General features: G+C 43.9%; 2 protein-coding genes across 2 annotated transcripts; both read right to left on the bottom strand.

The window, feature by feature from the left end:
* Positions 1-1,214: 1,214 nt before the first annotated feature.
* Positions 1,215-15,842, bottom strand: gfpt1 (glutamine--fructose-6-phosphate transaminase 1). Its single transcript, XM_076150636.1, has 19 exons — positions 15,747-15,842; positions 13,305-13,412; positions 12,578-12,685; positions 12,344-12,469; positions 12,054-12,112; positions 11,838-11,969; positions 11,690-11,751; positions 11,453-11,532; positions 11,260-11,368; positions 10,950-11,113; positions 9,521-9,616; positions 8,844-8,941; positions 8,483-8,603; positions 8,076-8,233; positions 5,740-5,854; positions 5,216-5,343; positions 4,772-4,939; positions 3,771-3,932; positions 1,215-2,987 (listed from the first exon to the last, which is right to left on the bottom strand). Exons 1-19 carry the CDS (start codon positions 15,751-15,753, stop codon positions 2,943-2,945), a joined length of 2,046 nt encoding a protein of 681 aa, XP_076006751.1. The 5' UTR covers positions 15,754-15,842; the 3' UTR covers positions 1,215-2,942.
* A 742-nt stretch (positions 15,843-16,584) lies between these two features.
* On the bottom strand, positions 16,585-20,168 carry nfu1 (NFU1 iron-sulfur cluster scaffold homolog (S. cerevisiae)). Its single transcript, XM_076150640.1, has 8 exons — positions 20,065-20,168; positions 19,514-19,602; positions 19,273-19,408; positions 18,048-18,114; positions 17,850-17,967; positions 17,702-17,765; positions 17,411-17,585; positions 16,585-16,905 (listed from the first exon to the last, which is right to left on the bottom strand). The coding sequence occupies exons 1-8, from the start codon at positions 20,121-20,123 to the stop codon at positions 16,870-16,872; spliced, it is 744 nt and encodes a 247-aa protein (XP_076006755.1). The 5' UTR covers positions 20,124-20,168; the 3' UTR covers positions 16,585-16,869.
* Positions 20,169-20,182: the final 14 nt, after the last annotated feature.

Raw genomic sequence — 20,182 nt, 5'->3', positions numbered from 1 at the left:
TTCTTCCCTTTTGGTATGTAGATGATGTGGCGCTTTTCTGTTGTGGCTACAGACCTCCAGACTGTCCACCCTTCAACTTAAAACCTCCATGAGTCCCCGCTCCTGCAGCTTTTCTCTCCTGCCCTGCAATTAATTGTTTTCACCTGTTGTCCCAGCAAATTGGACAACCAGGTTAAGAGCACGAGAGGTGATAACGGCCCTTTGTGGTAGAACATCAAGATATGCCACTGCAACAAACAAGCCTGCCATGACGTTAACACCTGATGAGAGTTAATTCAATCACACACACTTGCACACTACAAAACCACGGTGCAGGTTAGAAGAGATGTTGATGGAGGACTTGGGTGTGAAGTAGAGGAGATATTTCTTTGTAAACACCAGCAGATGCCGTTTCTGTGGAGTGGAAACTGCCCACAATGCTTTCTGTGGTTGGAAAGTGGAGACTCTCTTTGCTGAAAGCTGCATTTGACTTCAAGAACTACACCGCAGCTGCACTTGAAACCATAGTTGCAATTAGTCAATTCAATGAAATCTGTCTGACAACTGCTCTTGCGCTTACCAACAGCTTAGCGTTTTGTCTTTCGACCCTCCTGCAGCTGAACAGGCTCCTCAGGTCGATGTTGATGAAGGTGCCGTTACGTGAGGCTTCTAACCAGCATGGACGCTCCAGCTCCAGGTGCAGCTGCTCCACCTGGACGCCATCACAAACTGACAGATTTAACAGCTGCTCATCTTTGAGGTATGGAGGCACATCTGTGGGCCTGATGCATGCCGTGCCCGACCTGTGCTGGTGTTTCTACTCAGTTTGCTCCGTCATTTTGGCTTTCATCCACGAGGTACTACATGCCCCCCCAGCTCTGCGGCGCAATATCCTGGCCACCATTTTATACGGACGCATCAGCCCAATGGTGTCCACCATATGGACCGTCACCGGCTACTACGCTCGGGTTCTTGGCATTATTTGGGATGCGTCTGCTCAACCGCTGAAACTTTCTTCTACTCCATAACCATTTGTGTTAAACATGAAACTCTTTCTGATGTGCAAGAATATTTTATCTGTTTTAACTGGTTGCTTTCATCTCAAGTAATAAATATGTGCTGATTACTCCTACGCAATATGTAGCCTCACTGTTCTGGATGTCTAGGATAAAATGGAGCAGCAGAATTTTGTTGCACCTTCTGCTGCACCTTTTGATCCAAAGGGACAAAGACACTTAGAAGTATATGACACTTTATTGCAGCCATTCCACTAATAAATAGTGCCCCACTCCCTCAGTAACCCAACAGATGCTGCGAGGGTTCAGTGCAGCGCTCTAGTCAGTACTCCCAGTCAAGAAATCGAGTGAAAACCTGCTCGTTTGCTTGGGTTACAAAAAAAAACTGTAACATCGTCCAGTTTTCCAAACAACCTCCACCGGCTCAGGAAAAGCTGAATATTGAAAAGAACCCAAAGGTTATGCCTACATTTTACTTAAGGCTTGATTGTAAAGCAAGATGATTCTAAAGCCAAAACTCTAAAAGCATGCAGCCTGATTTCTTCCCGACACAGCTGCATGTGAACACCTTTTGAAAGACATTTGGGATCACACTTCCGACTTTCTTATAAACATGATATATTGGTGCATAACTGTGTCCCTTACATCTCGGCGCAACTTCATGCCATACAGCATCAGTACATACGGTATTTGGCTACAAAACAATCAACATGTAAAATGTATGTTTTGGTTTACAACTGCCAAAACCATTGTAAAGATTTGGTTTGATAGAACATTTCCAATGACAGTCACATTCACATTTTAAATCAGAGAGATATTCAATCATATAAAATGTCGATAAGAGAAAGAAAAACATTAAAAGAAACAGTTATAAATGGTCCCGATATTGCAGTAGCGGTTGTCATGGTGGCAGGATGTGGGTTGGCCCCTGGGTGCAAATTCTACTCGAGCGAAGTGACTTCATTTCAAATGACTTCAGGTTATAGTTCAAAGCGTTTCTTCAGCAGTTTGGCATCATAGGTCAGCAGAGAACCCGCCACTAAACTGTGCAGTAAGCTGTACAGTCAGACTGCGATGTACAGAAACAGTAAAAGCAGCACATTAGACATTGTATTGTAAATAGAGAAAGTAACAGAGTTCCTCTCTTCAGGCGTAGGAGGTTAAGCAAACTGTACTTCTTCTAGTTAACCTGTCCCACTAAGAGCAGAGCCTAAAATCTGAACACACGCTGCACAGACCGTCAAGCCTGGTAACCTAACCAAGAATATCATATTTTACACAGTCTTCATTATCTTAATGGTGACATGGATCTCTTGTCATGTATGATGCCGTTGCTACAACAATGATGAGTTCTTAGAAGTCAATCCAACAGAAAACCAGAACAGACAAACATGTACTGTATTGCACAAGAGAAGAAGAAGTGACCTACATCTTGGAATGATTTAAGACTGTCTTTAACTTGATAGTGAAGACTAAATGATTAGCCGCCAATGAAAAATGTATCCCGCCGCACTACAAGTCATTACACTAAAAGGGAACTAAGCCAGACACAGGCAGGCGCTCAGCCACAGCAAGCGGCTCCAACATCAGCTACAGGAAGCGGCAGACACGGTCACGATAAAGAGCACGATTAACACGGAGGACTTCTGAACACGGGTTGTGAATAATTTGTGGTCAGTGCCAGCCCAGATCGTGCCACCGCTGACTCAACAGCTTCTTAAAACAAAATGACAACGTTTTCAGACAAAAGACAGACAGTGAGATACAGATAATATGCAACAGTAAGATACATAACTTTTGGAGTAAAAGACTGCGTTAAAAAGAGCCGTGATGAGACACACAAAACCAGAGATCGTCTTCTGTTGGTATCCGTGTACAGACGCTCCTTCACCATCTGCACTGCTGTTTCTATGTGTCCACTAGGCTTTATTCAAACAGCGCTGCACTTTACTCCACTGTCACCGACTTGGCCAGGTTCCTTGGACAGTCCACCTGTATGTATGAATGTAAAACAAAAATCAATAACAGCTTCACAGGACTGATGTTACGTTTCCTTTAGCTAGGAATACAACAATTCTCATCAACGCGCCGAACGGTGGGTGTGCGACTGAATACTACAAACTCTCATAACCGGAGCCTCTTTTGGCTTTGGTCACACTTCTGTTCCTCCGCAAAACAAAAGCTAAGTGGTTTGGGAAAGTGGTCTGGGCTGCAAGTAGCATCAGCACTGGATACAGAAACACATGTCATATTCCATTTACGATGTTTACATAGACCTTTTACATTCTGCATTAGAGAAAATCCTGTGTCAAGTATACACAGCTATGACTGGCAGCTCTGTCAATACAAGCTACTGTTACATGCATTTGAATGGGAATTGGAATGCTGAATTTTGCTTGAGAGATCTGTTTACCCAAATATCTTACTTCACTAACTGGTGTAGGAACAGCACACTCTGTACATTTGGCTGATGGTTCTGTCCACAAAAAGCAGGTCAGGGGGAAGCTGCCAGAAAAATCAGTGATACCAAGCTCCAATCTGACTTTAAACCTTTTAAAATGTGGTCAAAGCCGTTCGCTTCACTGTATTTTCACACTGAACACGTTGTAGAATGGAGGCAAATAATAGGTAGTGTCGACAAAAAGAGGCATTGACAATGAGATGCAATAACGTGCTTCTGAATATCAATGTCAGGTGAGAAATATGAGTTCACCACTGTGGAAACATGCTGCCATTATTCCCAGTAAGAGTTGAGCTTTGAGTGTTGGTACTCACGTCGAAGCCTCGGAGGACGGCAAGGTGGAAGGACAGCAGCTGCAGAGGGATGACGCTCAGGATTCCCTGGAGACAGTCCACAGAGCGAGGCACTTTGATGGTGCGGCTGGAGTTCTTGCTGGTCTCGTAATCGTCTTTGTCACAGATCACGATAGGGCGTCCCTGTGAATAACAAGCCAGACCACTTTGATTTGTAACCGCGCATTCTTCAGAGCTGAATCTCAAAAATGATTTTTTCCCCCTCCTTAATGTGACTTTCACACTTCCTAAATCCAACATCTGCTGCAGATTACCAAAGGCGATGATGTCACAGAGAAACGACCCCTCCCTTGTATTTTACTGAGGTCAAGCATCAAAAGGGTCGCGTGGAAAGGACTGCGAAAATAAACCTAACTGTGCAAACTGTACTTTGATCGCCCAGTGTTTAGAAATACTAGATCTAAATGGTGCAACATGAACGACTTGAATTACACCTCAACGCCATCGCCGCAGTAAAAAACTCGCTTGGTTCTAACACTTACAGCTCCACAACTCACAACACGATCCGGCAGTTTCATGGTCACATTTTGTTACTTAAGCATCTCTTGATGGTCTAGTTCATGCCGATTTACGATAAATGTACAAAATTCAAATGAGCTGCTGCTGGGAGCTAAATTATGGAGTGAAAATAAACAGTGAATCAATGAGTGGTTCCTGCTGCAACAAGGACTTTTAGCAGACAAAGTTGTTTGGATTAAAAGAAACTAATAACCATGAAAACAAAGTGTTATAACACCTATGGCCTCAAGTGCCAACACTTGGTCAGAATTACCATCATCTAAGTTTTATTATAGAACATCTATAAAACACTGGTATGTCTTCAGTTTTATATCTCATTGTACCAAGCTTGATCTAATCCCTGCTGGGTGATCAATAAAGTTTGGGATTTTACGACTTCAACAATTATCTGAATGCAGCGGGAGTTTCACGGTGGTTAATAGGAGGCGTGTCTGGATTTTTACCTGGCGGGCGACGACTTGCTGCAGGGCGTTCTGACATTTGATGTAGGTGTGGTCCCTCATGATGATCATGATGACCGGCATGAGTTTGTCCACCAGAGCCAGCGGGCCGTGTTTCAGCTCGCCAGCCAGGATCCCCTCTGAGTGCATGTATGTGATCTCCTTGATTTTCTACGCCGAGAAGAAACGCAAAGTATGAAGCGTGTGTGTGGTAAACAGCAGAAAGGCATAATGGTTTAAGAGCAGTGATCTAGAATTTGAGATCTAGAATTTGAACAGGACTTTGTTAAAGGTCAAGTATTCATTGATTTAATAAAGGCTCCCAGAGACATTTGGCTGACCACACAACATACAAAATTGTAGCCAGATGGTTGCGAATTCTTTTGACTTAATTCTCAAATTATACAGAAATTGTTTTGACCGGCAGGCAGTGGAGAAGAAGCTCACCAGTGCTCCTTCCAGGCAGGTAGCATAGTGGTACCCTCTGCCCATGAGCAGGACGCTCTTCTGCTGGTAAAGCTCCGTCGCCAGCCTCTGGATCTCGTCATCCAAACCCAGCACCTCCTTAATCAGATCTAACAGAGACAAAAACACTCAAAGTTAAGTCACAGAATATCTTTGAACACAGCGTAAACACACAGGGAGGACTGAGCTAAGGGGACAAACAGTCCTCATTAGTTTTGCATTAGGGACAACCCATCATATGCTTCAGATACAGAGAAGCATGCGAAGGCCTTCAGCCAACAGCAGTTCCTCCCTCTGCTCCCTGTGATCCCTCTCTCATCACTTACCACTATGTTATTGGAAGCAGATTGTTTGAAGTAACAACAAAATGAAACCCGGGGCGCAGACGAGTTCAGACCTCCAATTATAAAAGATGGATTTTCTACCCCTGTGTAATTATAATCTCACTAATCAGGGGTTTCACTGCCAGAACTGTAAGCATAGTCTGGACCCGAGTCTGGATTTACCTGGAAGGACTCTCAGGCCCTGGATTATCTCGCGACGTCTGGGCTGCATGGAAATCCTGTCATCGCACATCAACAGCGCAAACATGATCAGGGCCACAAACTGGCTGGTGTAGGCCTGCAGAGGAAACAGCGTGTGGTTAGTGAGGCTTCTCTGCACTGGTTTCATCATCTGAACAAGCGCCGTTGCGACATATCTACACCGGGGATGTAGTCGTCACACAAAACTGTCACAGGACACTAAAAACATTCCTTGTTTACTGCGATAGGATTACGATACATTGGATACTGAGGATCCAAATCAACCTCCAAATCCCACTTTTCCTTTCAGTTTGTGAGTTGGTGAATCCTGAGCTTATGTTCCGTCTTTGACTCCAGCTAATAACGCGCTCCAGATGAGAAAGCCAGGTTCATGCTAAGCAGCGTTAAAACGCATGGGAGCCGAGTCAAGCCAGTGCTTATCCTGGAAAAGTTATTGAACGCACGCACGCACGCACACCGTCAGATTAAATCATAACAGCGCGTTCACCCATCATTCGGAAACACCTTCATACAAACAAAAAGACAAATAAAAAGGCCCGTCACCCGCTCTCCCCGTTCCTGAGCACGTTTGGAGGCTTTTCCATGCCCATTTGAAAGATTGAATCAGTGATGCAGTGATGTTGAGTCATTTCACGGGACCCTCTGGACTCTGGAGCTGCCAGTGTCTAAGGCCAAGAAAAGGGCTGTAAAACCTTTACACTGTTATTTTCCCCCCGACGGCTCACTAACCACAACCCCTCACAACGTCTGAGCTGTCACCTCAGATGTGGCAACGTATTTAATCCACATAGTAAAAGTCGTGGTGCTTTTTCTATGCTCCCGTTACCGCCTTTTTAAAATGCACAATGAAAGTGTACTTCAAGCAGAACGTGCCCATCTGGTACCCTAGAAAGATGACTACAGTGAAATACAGTTAAAAACATGCACAATCATTTTTCATTTAGATTTGTTTCCAGTTAGATGTCGTCACATTTTTCCTTAAAGGCTGCCTTCCATTTACTGCCAGCGGTCCGGCCTGCAGAATCAAAGTGTTACCTCCCGAGCTTTGGGGAAAAACTTATGATCACTGACTATTTGAAAGAAATTGATTTTGCTTTTCCAACTTGAGGTTTAATTTGCAGACCGTTAAGACAACAGGCGACAAGCAGATTCAGGGTGGTTGAGCAGCAGGGTGGGATACATTCTCTCCTGTGATTTGATGAGCGTGGTTGTGCAGCGTTTGCTCGCGCCGGGGTGTGGGTGTGTGGCCCAGTCAGCCAAGCAGTAAATGATGGCGTCTCCGAGGCTCTGGAGCGTTGGAGCGGCATTGGAATCGCCGAGCCAAGCCCAAAGGCTGGGCCGGGCCAGGGTGGGACCTGCTCCATTCCCTCTCTCGCTCGTTCACGAGCTGCGACTGAGGTTCCATTACTTTTCTGTTATGCTCTGAATCCCGTCTGGCAAATGCTTTTAGTTTTAGAGAGAGAGATCCAACGGGCCTGACTTTACATGACTTAAAATGAGAATATCAGCCCTCCTCAACTCCCCCAGGATCAGCGTGGAGGAATATGTCAATGTCCAAAGAAAGGAGCCCGGCCCACGATGGAGTGTTCCTCCGGGTTTCATCCAGTGTCAGTGGGTGTTAAATCAATTTGTGAGATGACGCAACACATTTCTGTACAGTTAGTTCAACCTCAGTATTAAAAGGTCAAGTTGAGCTAAAATTTAGAAAAATAATGTTCGTATCCACCCAAATAATTTCTGTCTTGTACAACTGTCAACTGCATAGAACCCCCTGAAATGGAAAACGTCACCAGTTCTCCTCCATGAGAGGCATTTGCTCGTGACGTCACACATATACACAACCTTCCTCAGCCGGATTTGGTGAGTAAGCAGTATGCATTGTACAAATCTTTTCTCTGTTTACATCCATTCGACCCGTACCGCGATTATAAGCAGTAGTATTCTTTCATCTTGTGCCTTTGTAGTCTGGGCTTTCGATATCGGGTGGCGACCTCCGACCTACGTAACCAGCTGTGAATCTTTCATCACGTGGACACTCGCAGCTCTGCCTACTTGGAGATAATTGGCCTCAAGTCGACCAAGTTCATTGACAGTACAACTAATGTGGCCTGACCGCCTTTAAACAGTGACGAGCCAGGGAGATGGAGTTCCCCAGGGTGCACACATATTTCCCAGATACTCCAGCCTGTTGAAATACTTTTCCCACACCGCTTCATGAAGGTATGAGTCAGTCAATGAAGTCCAGAAGCCATCAAAGCTAAATTCAAGACGGCGGAGTGAACAGAGTAGAGGCTCACCTTGGTGCTGGCTACTCCGACCTCAGGCCCGGCGTTGATGTGAACTCCGCAGTCGGTCTCTCTGGAGATGGAGCTGCCCACTGTGTTGGTGATGCCCACAGTCAGCGCTCCTCTCTCCTTACAGTAGCGTAAGGCCATGAGACTGTCTGCAGTTTCACCTGGAGGATTAGCAGCAAGGAATTAAAAAGATAAATAATTGACGAGTAATAGGCAATAAAACTGTTTGATTTATTGTTTGGTTACAGGAATCTGATTTGACACACCGAACATATGGCTTACCACAAAAATACCCCACCCTCCAAGCTTATACACACATAAATGAACTGGGCAGGCTCCGTGGAAAGGAAAGTGGGACACAAATGTGGAATGTGCACTGGATCCAGCCCCGGCGGCAAAGGCAGCCTCACCTGATTGGCTGATGAAGAAGCAGACATCGTCCCGAAACACAGGTGTGTTCCTGTCCAGGAAGTCGCTGGCCAGCTCCACCATTACAGGCAGCTCAGTAAGCTCCTCCAGGACCTGGCGAGTCTGGGAAAGCACCAGAAACGCAGCATAACGTCAGCGTATGAAAAACAAGCCAGCGAGGCCAAAGAACGTGCCAGCACTCCGGCCTCACACCTGTGTCCACAACACAGCCGTCTCATTTCCTCCTGCTCCTTTTTACACGGCTGGTGGATTCATTGTGGATGTCAAGTCAGACATGTTTCCACCATGTCTGACTTGGGCCACAAAAGAATAGAGTGAGTGTCGTGGGCACTGGTTACTTACCGCGACCCCAGCATGGTAGCTGGTCCCGCATGCGATGAGGATGAGGCGACGACACCTCTGGATCTCTTTGATGTGGTCCTTCAGTCCACCCAGTGTCACTGAAGAGCAAAGCAAAAGGTCAATCTATCATAGCTACTCAAGTGTTTCCACCTCGTTAAGAAAAGGTCACAAAGCTCCCATGACAGCTCAGGGAAAAATTCCACCAACAGGTTATTTTGGGATGTTTTGGGTTTCCAATAGTACAGTATATAAAACCCTTCCAGGCCAAGTGAGGGGAAAGGTCAATCGTACCTTTGTGTTTGGCTACATCTGACATCTGCTGGCAAAACGTGTTGCTTTCTTAATTGTTAAAGCTAAATGTGTGAAGAAATGTGTGAGAAGGCAAAGCAGAATCGGAGGTTTGCCCATCAGTTTATTAGATTCTTGGCAATCTGGAGTTATGCAGTGACATATTGAGAAAACTCATGCCACTTTAAATGTATTTATTTGTAATAGTCTTTATAGTTTTTAATCTGTTGTTATTCAGTCTGGTCTGCACTTTAATTCCATTTTCTGTAACGCTTAGTACTTTGCACAAATTGCACAATTTCAATGTTGTTGCCACGTCACAAAGAATTGTTATGTACAGAGTGACCCTGTGTTTTACAGTGCAAATGACAAATAAACTTGAAACTAACCTGTGTTGTTGTCAAAGTTGACCCTTCCTCTCATGGTGTTGACCACAGACTCCGGCTGTTCGAAGATCTCCTTCTGCATGAAGGAGCTGTAGTTTCCTGTGGTGGGACAATAACAATGCCTCTTAAACACCATGATGGACTTTTTATGAAGTGTATGTTGACACTTTACACTCCTGAAAATGCAAACCACAAACTTGTTCAGGGATAAATAAGTCTTAAAAGTCTTGCAGATAAATCCAGCTTTGCAGCAGATGGAAGGAGGTAAAGATATAAATTCTGTGTTTCAGTGGCCTTGTCTTTGTGTTCTTTTAAAGTATCCCCACAGCTTCGATCATCTGTTAAGTCAAACAATCACTAGAGATAAGGGAGATAGTTCTTTTCCATCCGTGACAAACTGTGACAATGAAATATGCAATGAGTTTTTTTTCTTCTCCCCGTCTCTGACAGAAATTTGGGTCACGCGAATTAGGTTATTCAGCAGAACGGCTCCAGAAATTTTTGATGGAGGAGAGAGAGAGGCTGAGTAATGACAAGACCGCAAAGGAATGTCGAGCCAGGCCAACATCAGCTTGCCTCTGCCCCCTGCTGGATAAGTGAGGAACAGCACTCAGAAAGATAGCCCCGGGTCAGCAAACCTGCGGGCCGGACATCTGTACTGCAGCTGTTGTGGAGGTGTCTTGCCTGAGGGTGTGAATAACCAAGAGCTACGACTACTGTGACACAGGCTCAATAATCCTATAACACAATAATTACAGGTTTCTGGTCAAATAACAGGGCAGGGCATCAATAACCTCATATATGGCCAGGAGCAATAATGCAGGACTTCCCTCCCATTATACAACTTAGATGTGGCAAAACTAATGAGATAAAAAATACAATTAAAAAAACAAAAAATAAAAACCAACAAAGTGAATGTTTGGTGTTCCCTGCGCCACAGTTCCCATGGGCACAGAGACCCACACACGCTGGTGCGTCTTTGAATGTATGACTGAGAGACTGACTGATAGAGAGAGAAGTCCAATGGCACCAGATATGTATCTTGTTAGAGAGGTGAGATTGCAAGTCAAGAGTTATGAGGGCGTTCTCCTTTATGCATGCCCAGTCAATGTTTTTCATGCGTGAACATAGTTGAGCTCCCCGTTCCCGTTGTTCCCGTTTAGTAGCGCTCTCTTATGAATGATTTCTGACGCCACAGAAGTCTGGCTAAGAATATTACCCGTGGAAGACGCGGCCCTTTCAGAAGGCTGAACAAACAACAAGAGCAGAGAGGTAAAGTGAAACTGTTGTTAAAGATACTAATGTGTTTTTTATTCATTCTAATATGCAATATTAAACTTTGCACCCAAGATCCCCAAAAAGTTATGGAACACCCAATAACGAGAACAGAACAAAACCTGGACACCGACTTGGATTGTGTCGTTGCGCTCACCCTTCATGATCTGCTGCAGCTCCATCTGCAGGGTCTGGATGGCTCGGGCTGGGTAGTCCCCTACTGTGCGCTTTATCCGGTGGATGGACAGCCGGCCTTCCATCACAGCAGCCACATCATCGTCCTCCAGAAATATCACGCGGTTGGTGTGCTCGATCACTGCGCTGCAATCACAAGGGAGCAAAACACACACATGTTTTTATGCTCTGTAGGCTGAGTTATCACATTCACACCTGGGGGACGTGTTACACACAAGGAATATTTGAAAGCTGAAAAGGGTTCACAGGTAAAAACAGCAGGACATGCTGACCTTGCATCAGAGGCAAAGTAGTACTCCACAGCTTTCTCCTCCACGGGGAACAGGCAGGTGTCCTGGTCCAGCCTGGGCAGAGAGGTGCAGCTCATTTTGTCTTTAGCAGCTGGGGAAAGGGATGCACTGGCGTTCAAGTACACACACTATATGCAACTGACTAAACGTGGTAGAAACGGAGATTTAAACTTACCGGAGCGGTAGAGCACCGGGATATGATCTGTGGACAGCTTGTGATCACTCCTCACTCCAATCAACAGAGGACTTCCCCTCCTGGTTACATTGAAAACAAAACAAAAGGAATTTACCGATCAGGCCCCGTAGCGTTCAAATGCATATATTACACCTTGTTACATTTCAGACATTTGGACATATGGATTATCAATACTTTGATCTACATGAAACGGGAGCAGTTTTAGAGCATTTGTACCTTGTTCCAACTGCCTCGCCGGGGTAATGCACACTCTTGAAGACCAGCGCAAAAGCTCCCTCCTGCCAGGTGGAAGAACAAACACATCAGAGAGGCTTTGACCTGCTGCCCGCCTGAGATGGAGCAGTGTGCACCATCAGGCTCTTACCAGCTGCTGGGTGACCCTTTCCACCAGCGTGGCAAAGCTGATTTCGCACTCCCGGTTGTCGTACATGTACTTCACCAGCTTGGCGATGGTCTCCGTGTCAGTCTCGGACTCAAACTCGTAGCCTTTGCTCTCCTGCGGACACGGTGAGAGTGTGTAAGCGATGTGTTGATGTCTCTCCATCAGAGTCAGGTTTTTACATGAAAAATAAGTGCTCACCAGGAATTTCCTCAAGTCTTTGTAGTTGGTGACGATCCCATTGTGAATGACAATGAACTCTGTAGAGCAGAGGGGTCATTATGCATCACAATACACCACAAGATTGATTATTTCAATTAGTTTGTAATTTAAACAGTGTTACTCCCTTATGTAACGCCACAACAGGGTCATTAATCACTGCTATGTCCATGTCAACCAATACCAACTAGGGCCATATAGCAGAATCACAAGTAAAACCTCAAACGGGGGACTGGGACTTTTGAAAAACACATTTGATTAAGATAACTTACCATTGCTCTTGTCAGATCGGTGTGGATGGCTGTTTACGGGGCTTGGCTCACCGTGGGTAGCCCAACGTGTGTGAGCGATACCAAGGTGAACGTCAAACTCCACATCCAGGTCGATATCCTGCTGTTCTATAGCAAACAGACAAATATCGCAATATGTCGGTTTTATGTTTATTACAGCTGCATTTATTGAGGGGGGATTCATCTCAGAGATCAGCTGCTGTCAGTGACGCTTACTGTTGATCTCCTCGTCCAGAGCCTTCACTTTTCCACGTTGCTTGATCAGCTGGATAGACTTGGCATTTGTCTCCCAATCTTTGCCGTTGCCGGAATCAATCCCCACACCTGATAGAAAGTGAAATCATTGCACACTAGTTACACAAGTACTGAAACATCTAGAAGGTTCAAGTGATTTCATTTGGTATTGGGTTAAGTCAATGCTATTTCACAAAAATGCAGGGGCTTTAACCCCCCTCCCCTTTTTTTTTGCTGCATGTCCTGTCTTGTTTTGTAGCATTTTATTGGTCCCAGCGGGCCTAATGAAAGAGCAACCTCCAACATTTGATGGTGCTGCACCCACACAAGACATGCAAAGAGCCCAACAGCCTGCACACAACCCAAAGGGTTACAACATCAATTACCTCCATTAGCAGTGCAGTGGGAGGTGTGGCCCACAGAAATGACTGTTATGGCTGTTAAATAATTTACGATTATCATCAGTCTATCAGCGAGACTTGTTCTAACGGTAGCTTAACTACTTTGTTCATTTACTTCCTTCCGAATAATATGATGATATGAACTACACTGTATGAGTATGATTATGCATTCGAAGCAGACCTCACTCAGTAGAGGTGACAGCAATGAAAAAGACAAAGTATACAACAAAACACAACACAACACAGAGTTGTAATGGGCGAGGAGGGAGAGTGTGTGTGAGTGTATGAGGGTTTTGCGTATCCCTCACCGGCTGAATCGTAGCCCCGGTACTCCAGGCGTCGCAGGCCTTTGAGGAGGATCTCCAGGATCTCCCTGCGAGTCCTGGGCACATGGTAGTTGAGATAGGCAAAGATTCCTAGACGCAGGAAAGGGGAAGCAACCTGGTTATGTCAAGATTGTCTGATAGGATAGAAACAGCATGCATGTTTACAGGCTGAAAAATACAACGCGATATGCTTTCAGTGAGTCCATGTGTCCGCCAACAACAATGAAAGCATAAAAATGTCAGAAATGGCTGTCGGGCGAGAAACCAGATATTATTTCTTGTCGGGGCAGTCAGACCAGTTAGACAATGTAATGCTATCTTTATGTAGAGAGGCACCTGCCTAAGGGAGTGTAAACAATCTATGCATTACAAACAAAGACTTCACTCATGTTCATCTACAGCTGTGACCTTTATCATGAATATAAAGTTGTGTTTCAGATAGGTTAGTGTCGTTTACCATGTAAATCAGTTTATTCAGTTATTCAGTTCAATCAGTTTGTTTGGCTACCAAAGTTCAGTAAATGGACTTTGTTTTTTTCTGTTAATCCTTGTTTGACTCAGTTGAGTGATCAAATGTGGTGCTGGAACAAATCTAAACACTGGAAAATCAAATGATCAAATTGGAAGCAAAATTGGAATATCTAATCGTCACGTACAAGACTACAGATTTATGTTTTGAATGCTGTACTATAATAACAGAAAAAGCTATGTTATTTAACAAAAAAATTTGATATACTCTATTTCTGACTATAAATCTATTGTACTATTAATATTACAATGTTTAATAGAAACTGTCTGACATTAGCAGTAATCAAAGAGCCAGGGATTGTGGACATTTTACACATTCAAATTGTATACACATCTGCATTGCATAGTATAATAAAACACTACTTTTTACACACAGACAGACAGACACACACAGACACCTAACTGGTAAGATGGAATGCAACCTTGTAACTCAGATGCAAATGTGCAGCCAGAGTGCTCGCTTCAACAGAGCTTCCATTCACAACAGGAAGGTAGAGAGGGGGTAGCAACACCGCAAATAAGCCACAACACAAGAGCATTCCTTGTTTACTTCGAAAAGGAGGAAGTAATAAAATAAGAATTTGTATGTGATGCCCAACATAGCAAAAACAATTAGTTATCTTATAGTAGGAGCAGTTAAATAGAACAAAGGCTATTTCGGAATTTAAAAGGACTGAGATAGCAATGGCATTGGGGAAAAGATTAGGTATCAGTTTGAGGTGCATGACAGGGAAAGACAATTAAGGAGGGTGATGGACTGCTGCAAAGTGAAGCTCCACTGATAAAGAGAGCAGCCCTGTTGCTCACACTGAGCTCACCCTGTTCCTCCTAGTGTAGGTGTCTCCTACCAGCTGCACGACCAAGGGTTAGGCAATATTGACACAGTCTGAAACTTACAGGGCACACATTTGTCAATCGGGTCTAGAGAGTCTTATTATACCGTCATCCATTTAGCACCGCTGACTGTATGAGAACATAACAGCCTCCTCTGTTGTCAGCATGAAGCACGAGTGCGAGCTGATTTGCATTTCGCGACATTTAGGGCCGAGTTGAAACATTTTTCACACGGCTTGTTGATTCATTCCATCGATTTACGTGCTTCGACTCACATCTCGTTCTCCCCCTTAATATGTTTTGGCTTTTAATTCAACTACAAACAACACACAAAGATTTTACTATTGAGATTAAGATTTGGGAGAAATGTATCAGTGCGTTATAGTACCTACAGTTTCCGCTCGTGTGTGCGTGTGTGTGTGTGTGAGGGATGTACTGGATCAGCCGCAAACTGACGTGGCAGTAAAACGTCAGATATTGTAATAAATGTGACGTTAATGTATAAGTGACAGCAGATCGTTTCCACATCCCTAACGCTGTGTATTCACTAACACTGTGTATTTCAGCACAGACAGCAACCAGAAGCCTCCACACATGAAAACAAACGAGCACATTAACTCACATTACTGTGGTGTATTTATATAACAATAAACAAGTGACGTGATGCTACTTTCGAAGTAGCAGAGAGAGAGGAGAGAGGGGAGAGGAGAGAAGAGAGAAGAGAAGAGAAGAGAAGAGAAGAGAGAGAGAGAGAGAGAGAGAGAGAGAGAGAGAGAGAGAGAGAGAGAGAGAGAGGGAGGGAGGGAGAGAGAGAGAGAGAGAGATAGGTAGCGCGATGAGATGGAACACTGAAATGACTCTTGGCTCGCTCGCTAGCTAACAGCATCAGCAGCACCCGCGATTGATGCTAATCTCCGTTAGCCACCCCGAGCTAATTTCAAAAGTCGTGTAGGCTAAATGTGCTGCTGTTGCTCCTTTAAACTAAAACTGGTGCATATTTCCGAGTTGGCTATCATTTCCCAAATGGCGGCGAATGAAAATGGTATTCAGAGCGAAACTCACCACACATGTCTGTAGTCTTGGCTGCCAGTTACAGCTACTCCGGTTGCTGTGGAACGCCTGTCAAAATTAGCTACGCCACACTTGTGATTGCACCCAATCAGATCAAAGCGCCGTCCTCCAAGGCGACATCCGATTGGTCCAATCAGCGTCAGTCACGTCGCACCTACAGACGCAGGCTCTCCTGACGTGGCATCAGGATGCAGATCCGCACTGAAGCAGTCGCAGTTCAGCCAGGAAACTTAAGTCAACATCACCACACAAACGCAGGCGTGTGCTCAGTGCAGACTAATACTGAATAATACTCTAAATAGTGAATATAAAACGACCACTATGCGGAACATGTTTGACACCACTTGTTAATACAAGTGGCGTAAACATTACAAAATACTGTTTCTTAAGCAGGAGTTTTAAGTTCAGGAGAGGTGAACATAAACTAGATCTATTCTTGGAGAATCTGAAGCCTATTATATCACATTAATGTGTTCAGTAAGAGGACTGCGACAATAAGAAAATGTTATTATGGTTGTAGTGGAATATACTCTGTCCGAGAGGAATAATTGGTAGGCACTATTATGTAACACAAAGACATTTAAGATTGTGTGATGACGAGGAAGACTGCAAAAAACACAAAGGCTGAAATGTTTTTTACTGCATTAGTCATATAAATGATCCCTTTGAAATGCTGACACACACATGCACACACAGGGAGGGAGGGAGGGAGGGAGGGAGGGCATACCGGGCTCTGCTACACATCACACTTACACACAAACACAAGGCTCGTATAGGGAGACGTTTAAGATTGTCCATGTGCTCTGAAATCAATGGAAGAGTGAGATACACACAAACAGGGGACTGTATGTTTGAACAAACTTTATTTACATGTATGTATCTGGAAGCTGTTTTCTCTTGCAAATGATGGGGAAAAGTGTACTATGACATGATAAATACGATTTATTAGATTTCTCCTGCTGATCATTTGTTAAAAAAGAAGCCATGATCAAGCTCGACATCCTGGTGTGCATAAATACTATCTGTAATGAAAACAAGCAGCCTGAGCTAATGGAGGTGACAATGGGGGTAGGGCGAGGCCAGGAATGTGAGCAGGCTCTGGTTTCAGCTGGATTCAAACTTGAGCAACCTCATCCTCCTCATCCTTCACCTGTGGGAGGAAAGAAAACACCCATTTGAAGTTTTTTTTCACTATTTACTCCAGAAAAAACAAACAAACAACAAAAAGGAGGTGTTGTGTCATTTGTAATAAGTAAAGAGTAGAATTAAGATAAGTGGTGCTCTACCTCATAACAATAGCTGGCAATTACTAAACATTATACTTAACTGAAAAAATTATTTGGTCTCTAATTGTCCAATTTAACTAGGTCTTATCTTCTGAAGTGTCTTCACTGGTACATCCTAATTTGCTATAAAGACCACTAGGTGGTGGAGATGTTCTGGAAAAGTTTGTGGAATGTGCAATTAGGGTCTTTCTTCGTCAGAGAACACAAAATTAGTGTGAACTGAAAAACTATTCGAAGGATTTAAAACATTGCCCAAGCCAGGTTGACTTTTCACTTAAATATCTGAAGCAACATCACACCACTGAAAGTACTTTGCATCAAGCAGCATATGTATATATATTTATATAGTACAATCTGGGAAGAACAAACCTGTTCCACTGATTCAACTTCAGGGACATAAAACTGCAGCATGTTTTGGATTCCATTCTTCAGTGTAACAATAGAACTGGGACAACTCGTGCAAGAGCCGTGCAGCTTCAGTTTGACAATACCATCCTCGAATCCATGGTACACAACATCGCCCCCGTCCTCCTGCACAGTTGGCCTGGGGGAAGAGGGAGGAGAAATGTGGGAAAAGCAGGACATAGAGAAATTTGAAGACAAACAGGCAATGACAGTGGACTCTATTTCTACCCTGTGGACTGACTGCCGAACAGCTACCTTATTCGAGTATCCAGCAGCTCTTTGATCATTGCAACCACTTCATCGTCATCCTCTGATGGTGCTTTAAAGAGAATGCAATATTATTTTATATTCACTTCACATGTTCAGTTTAATGTTTTACCTGTGTGATAGCAGTGTTCCTTACCTGTATCTGCACTTGGTTGGCTGTCCTCACTAACAACAGGAAGTCCGGTAGTGAAAAAGTCCATAATGGCAGCAAATACATCAGGTTTGATAACTTTCCACTCCGTGTTTGCATCAGACTGAATGGGGAGAGAATAAAACCATGTGTTTCAAAGACTTCTATTAGACACAACCATACAGTGTGGACAATATAGATTACCCTTGTTATGGTGATGAAGTCTGGACCTAAGAAGACACTCTTCACACCATCTATTCTAAAAAGCTGCCTGAAGGAGAAAGAGGAGCAGAGGTTTGGTCATGTTGGAATTTTGCACTTAGTACCACGTGTTACATTACATTACAATCATTTGGCAGACGTTCCAAATACTTAATAGATTAGCCTAAAGTTTAACAATATAACAAGTACTTTATTACAGATTATAATCTATCAGTAATCTGTATAATTACACTATTATGTTATATTCTCTGACTCAATCTGCCCACAATCTGCATGGGTTGATTGGAATGTCAGACAATACATCATCAAGGAGTGACTGTGGACTCAGTACAGGCATACAAATACCCTGTCTACTTGGACAACAAACTGGACTGGACAAAGAACACTGAGGCGGTGTACAAGAAGGGCCAGAGCCAACTCTACTTTCTGAGGAGGCTCCAGTCCTTCAATGTATGCAACACCATGCTAAAGATGTTCTACTAGTCTGTGGTAGCCAGCGCCATTGTCTTTGCCAACATGTGCTGGGGCAGCAGGGTGAGGTCAGCAGACGGCAACAGTATCAACAAGGTCGTCAGGAGGGCTGGTTCTAGGGGTCGATCTGGATTTGTTGGTGCTGGTGTCAAGAGAGGAGGATGCTGCCCAAACTGCGTAGCATCATTGCCAATGACTCACAACCTCCACCAGATGGAGGTAATACCTACTAGATGCACCACAGATCGCCTCAGGAAATCCTTCCTTTCTGTGGCCATCAGACTTTACAAGGCATCTACCTCGGTCTGGATTGACAGTGGGGACATAGGGACCAGTGGTCTACGCCCCCCTCCCTTTTCTATTATTGGACAATTGCTTTGTACAGCATGTACTATCGCACAATACATAATTTTACATCATATATACCACACATGTCTATTGTATAAATTGTATATTTTCACATTTTATGACCACACCAGTTTGCACATTCCTTTGTACCCCTTATTGCATTGTGCTCTTACGTATCTTGCACGTTTTATGCACTAGATGTGAATCTGTCCATCTCCTACTTGTACTGGAACTGTTGCACAGGATAAATACGTTCCATCTTAGCTTATATAGTTTTAGAAGGCAAGTTTCTGACCCCTGAATTATATGCTGTTGTTTGTGTATTATTGCATTTATCTGCATGACTTGATCTCTACTAATAAAGTTCCATTGGATTGGAATCACATACCTGGCTAAAGGTGAGCAAAACGCATCACGGGGGCCTGCAAAATTCATGGTTCCGGACTCCAGAACAGTGCGGCCAGGCAGGAACTTTAAGCTGTTTGGGTTGGGTGTATCCTGTGTCTGCACAAACATGCTCCTTCCTGCAAAGAGACACAAAACAAGAACAGAAATGTGACTTGAGCCAAAACACTGCTTTGATTCCGTGCTAGAGAGCCATTATACCAACTGTAAGTGGAAATACAAACCAGGAATAACCCAGAGAGGGAGTTGTGGCGTTCTTTGACTGAGTCCAGTGCTGTGTGAAGGCCATTGTAGTCCAGAACTACGATATCCACTGCCAGCAGGTGGAGAGACAGCGACAGTAAATAGTTAGTCGAAAGTCTTGTAACAAGACAAACAAATTTAAAATAAAGGCTCATCAAGCTTAATTTATTTGCTCCTGTTAGAGAATTTTTATGTTTTTAACTGTCAGTTAAATCTGTGCACAAAACCAACACCGCATATCCACTGGTGATGTAACAAATATATATGTATAAAGCTTCATTAGTATAAGTACAATTTGTAACATCTGACATGATACTAACTCGCTCTCAAATGATTCATGTATTTAATTTTACGTATTTTCTGGCCGCTATCTGGAAATCAACGACATTCTGGATCAGCGTGCAACTTAGCTAACCAGATAGAAATTAAATAACAGCCCGCATTTCCGTCAACAAAAGTAACACAAGAATAAGGCACAAAGCGCCAAAACGGCTGACATCAGTCTCACTTGCACGCACGGGGAAAGACTTACGGACGCAAAAGTTTAGCTGTTATACCCAACAACCTGCCGACCTGCCTGTAAGTAGCCATGTTTGTTATGGTTACTTAAAATACAGAACGGATATAACGAGTCCTTTAGCGGAAGTGAT

This window comes from Genypterus blacodes, unplaced genomic scaffold, assembly GCF_046128005.1.
Source record: "Genypterus blacodes isolate CSIRO-AG114 ecotype Tasmania unplaced genomic scaffold, CSIRO-AGI_Gbla_v1 ptg000053l_1, whole genome shotgun sequence".
Classification (NCBI taxonomy): domain Eukaryota; kingdom Metazoa; phylum Chordata; class Actinopteri; order Ophidiiformes; family Ophidiidae; genus Genypterus; species Genypterus blacodes.
Note: the sequence above shows the minus strand (reverse complement) of the source record. Positions and strands in the feature narration are given on the sequence as shown.

What these genes read in the sequence shown, in the direction of transcription:
- nfu1 (XM_076150640.1), bottom strand. Translation starts at nt 20,123, where the DNA reads ATGGCTACTTACAGGCAGGTCGGCAGGTTGTTGGGTATAACAGCTAAA. An exon ending in CTGCTGGATACTCGAATAAG is followed by an intron (nt 17,586 to 17,701) that starts GTAGCTGTTCGG and finishes CTCTTCCCCCAG; the next exon opens with GCCAACTGTGCAGGAGGACG. An exon ending in AAGTTGAATCAGTGGAACAG is followed by an intron (nt 16,906 to 17,410) that starts GTTTGTTCTTCC and finishes TTCCTCCCACAG; the next exon opens with GTGAAGGATGAGGAGGATGA.
- gfpt1 (XM_076150636.1), bottom strand. An exon ending in CCGGGGCTACGATTCAGCCG is followed by an intron (nt 12,686 to 13,304) that starts GTGAGGGATACG and finishes ACTTTCTATCAG; the next exon opens with GTGTGGGGATTGATTCCGGC. An exon ending in GCTACCATGCTGGGGTCGCG is followed by an intron (nt 8,604 to 8,843) that starts GTAAGTAACCAG and finishes GTGCTTTCCCAG; the next exon opens with ACTCGCCAGGTCCTGGAGGA.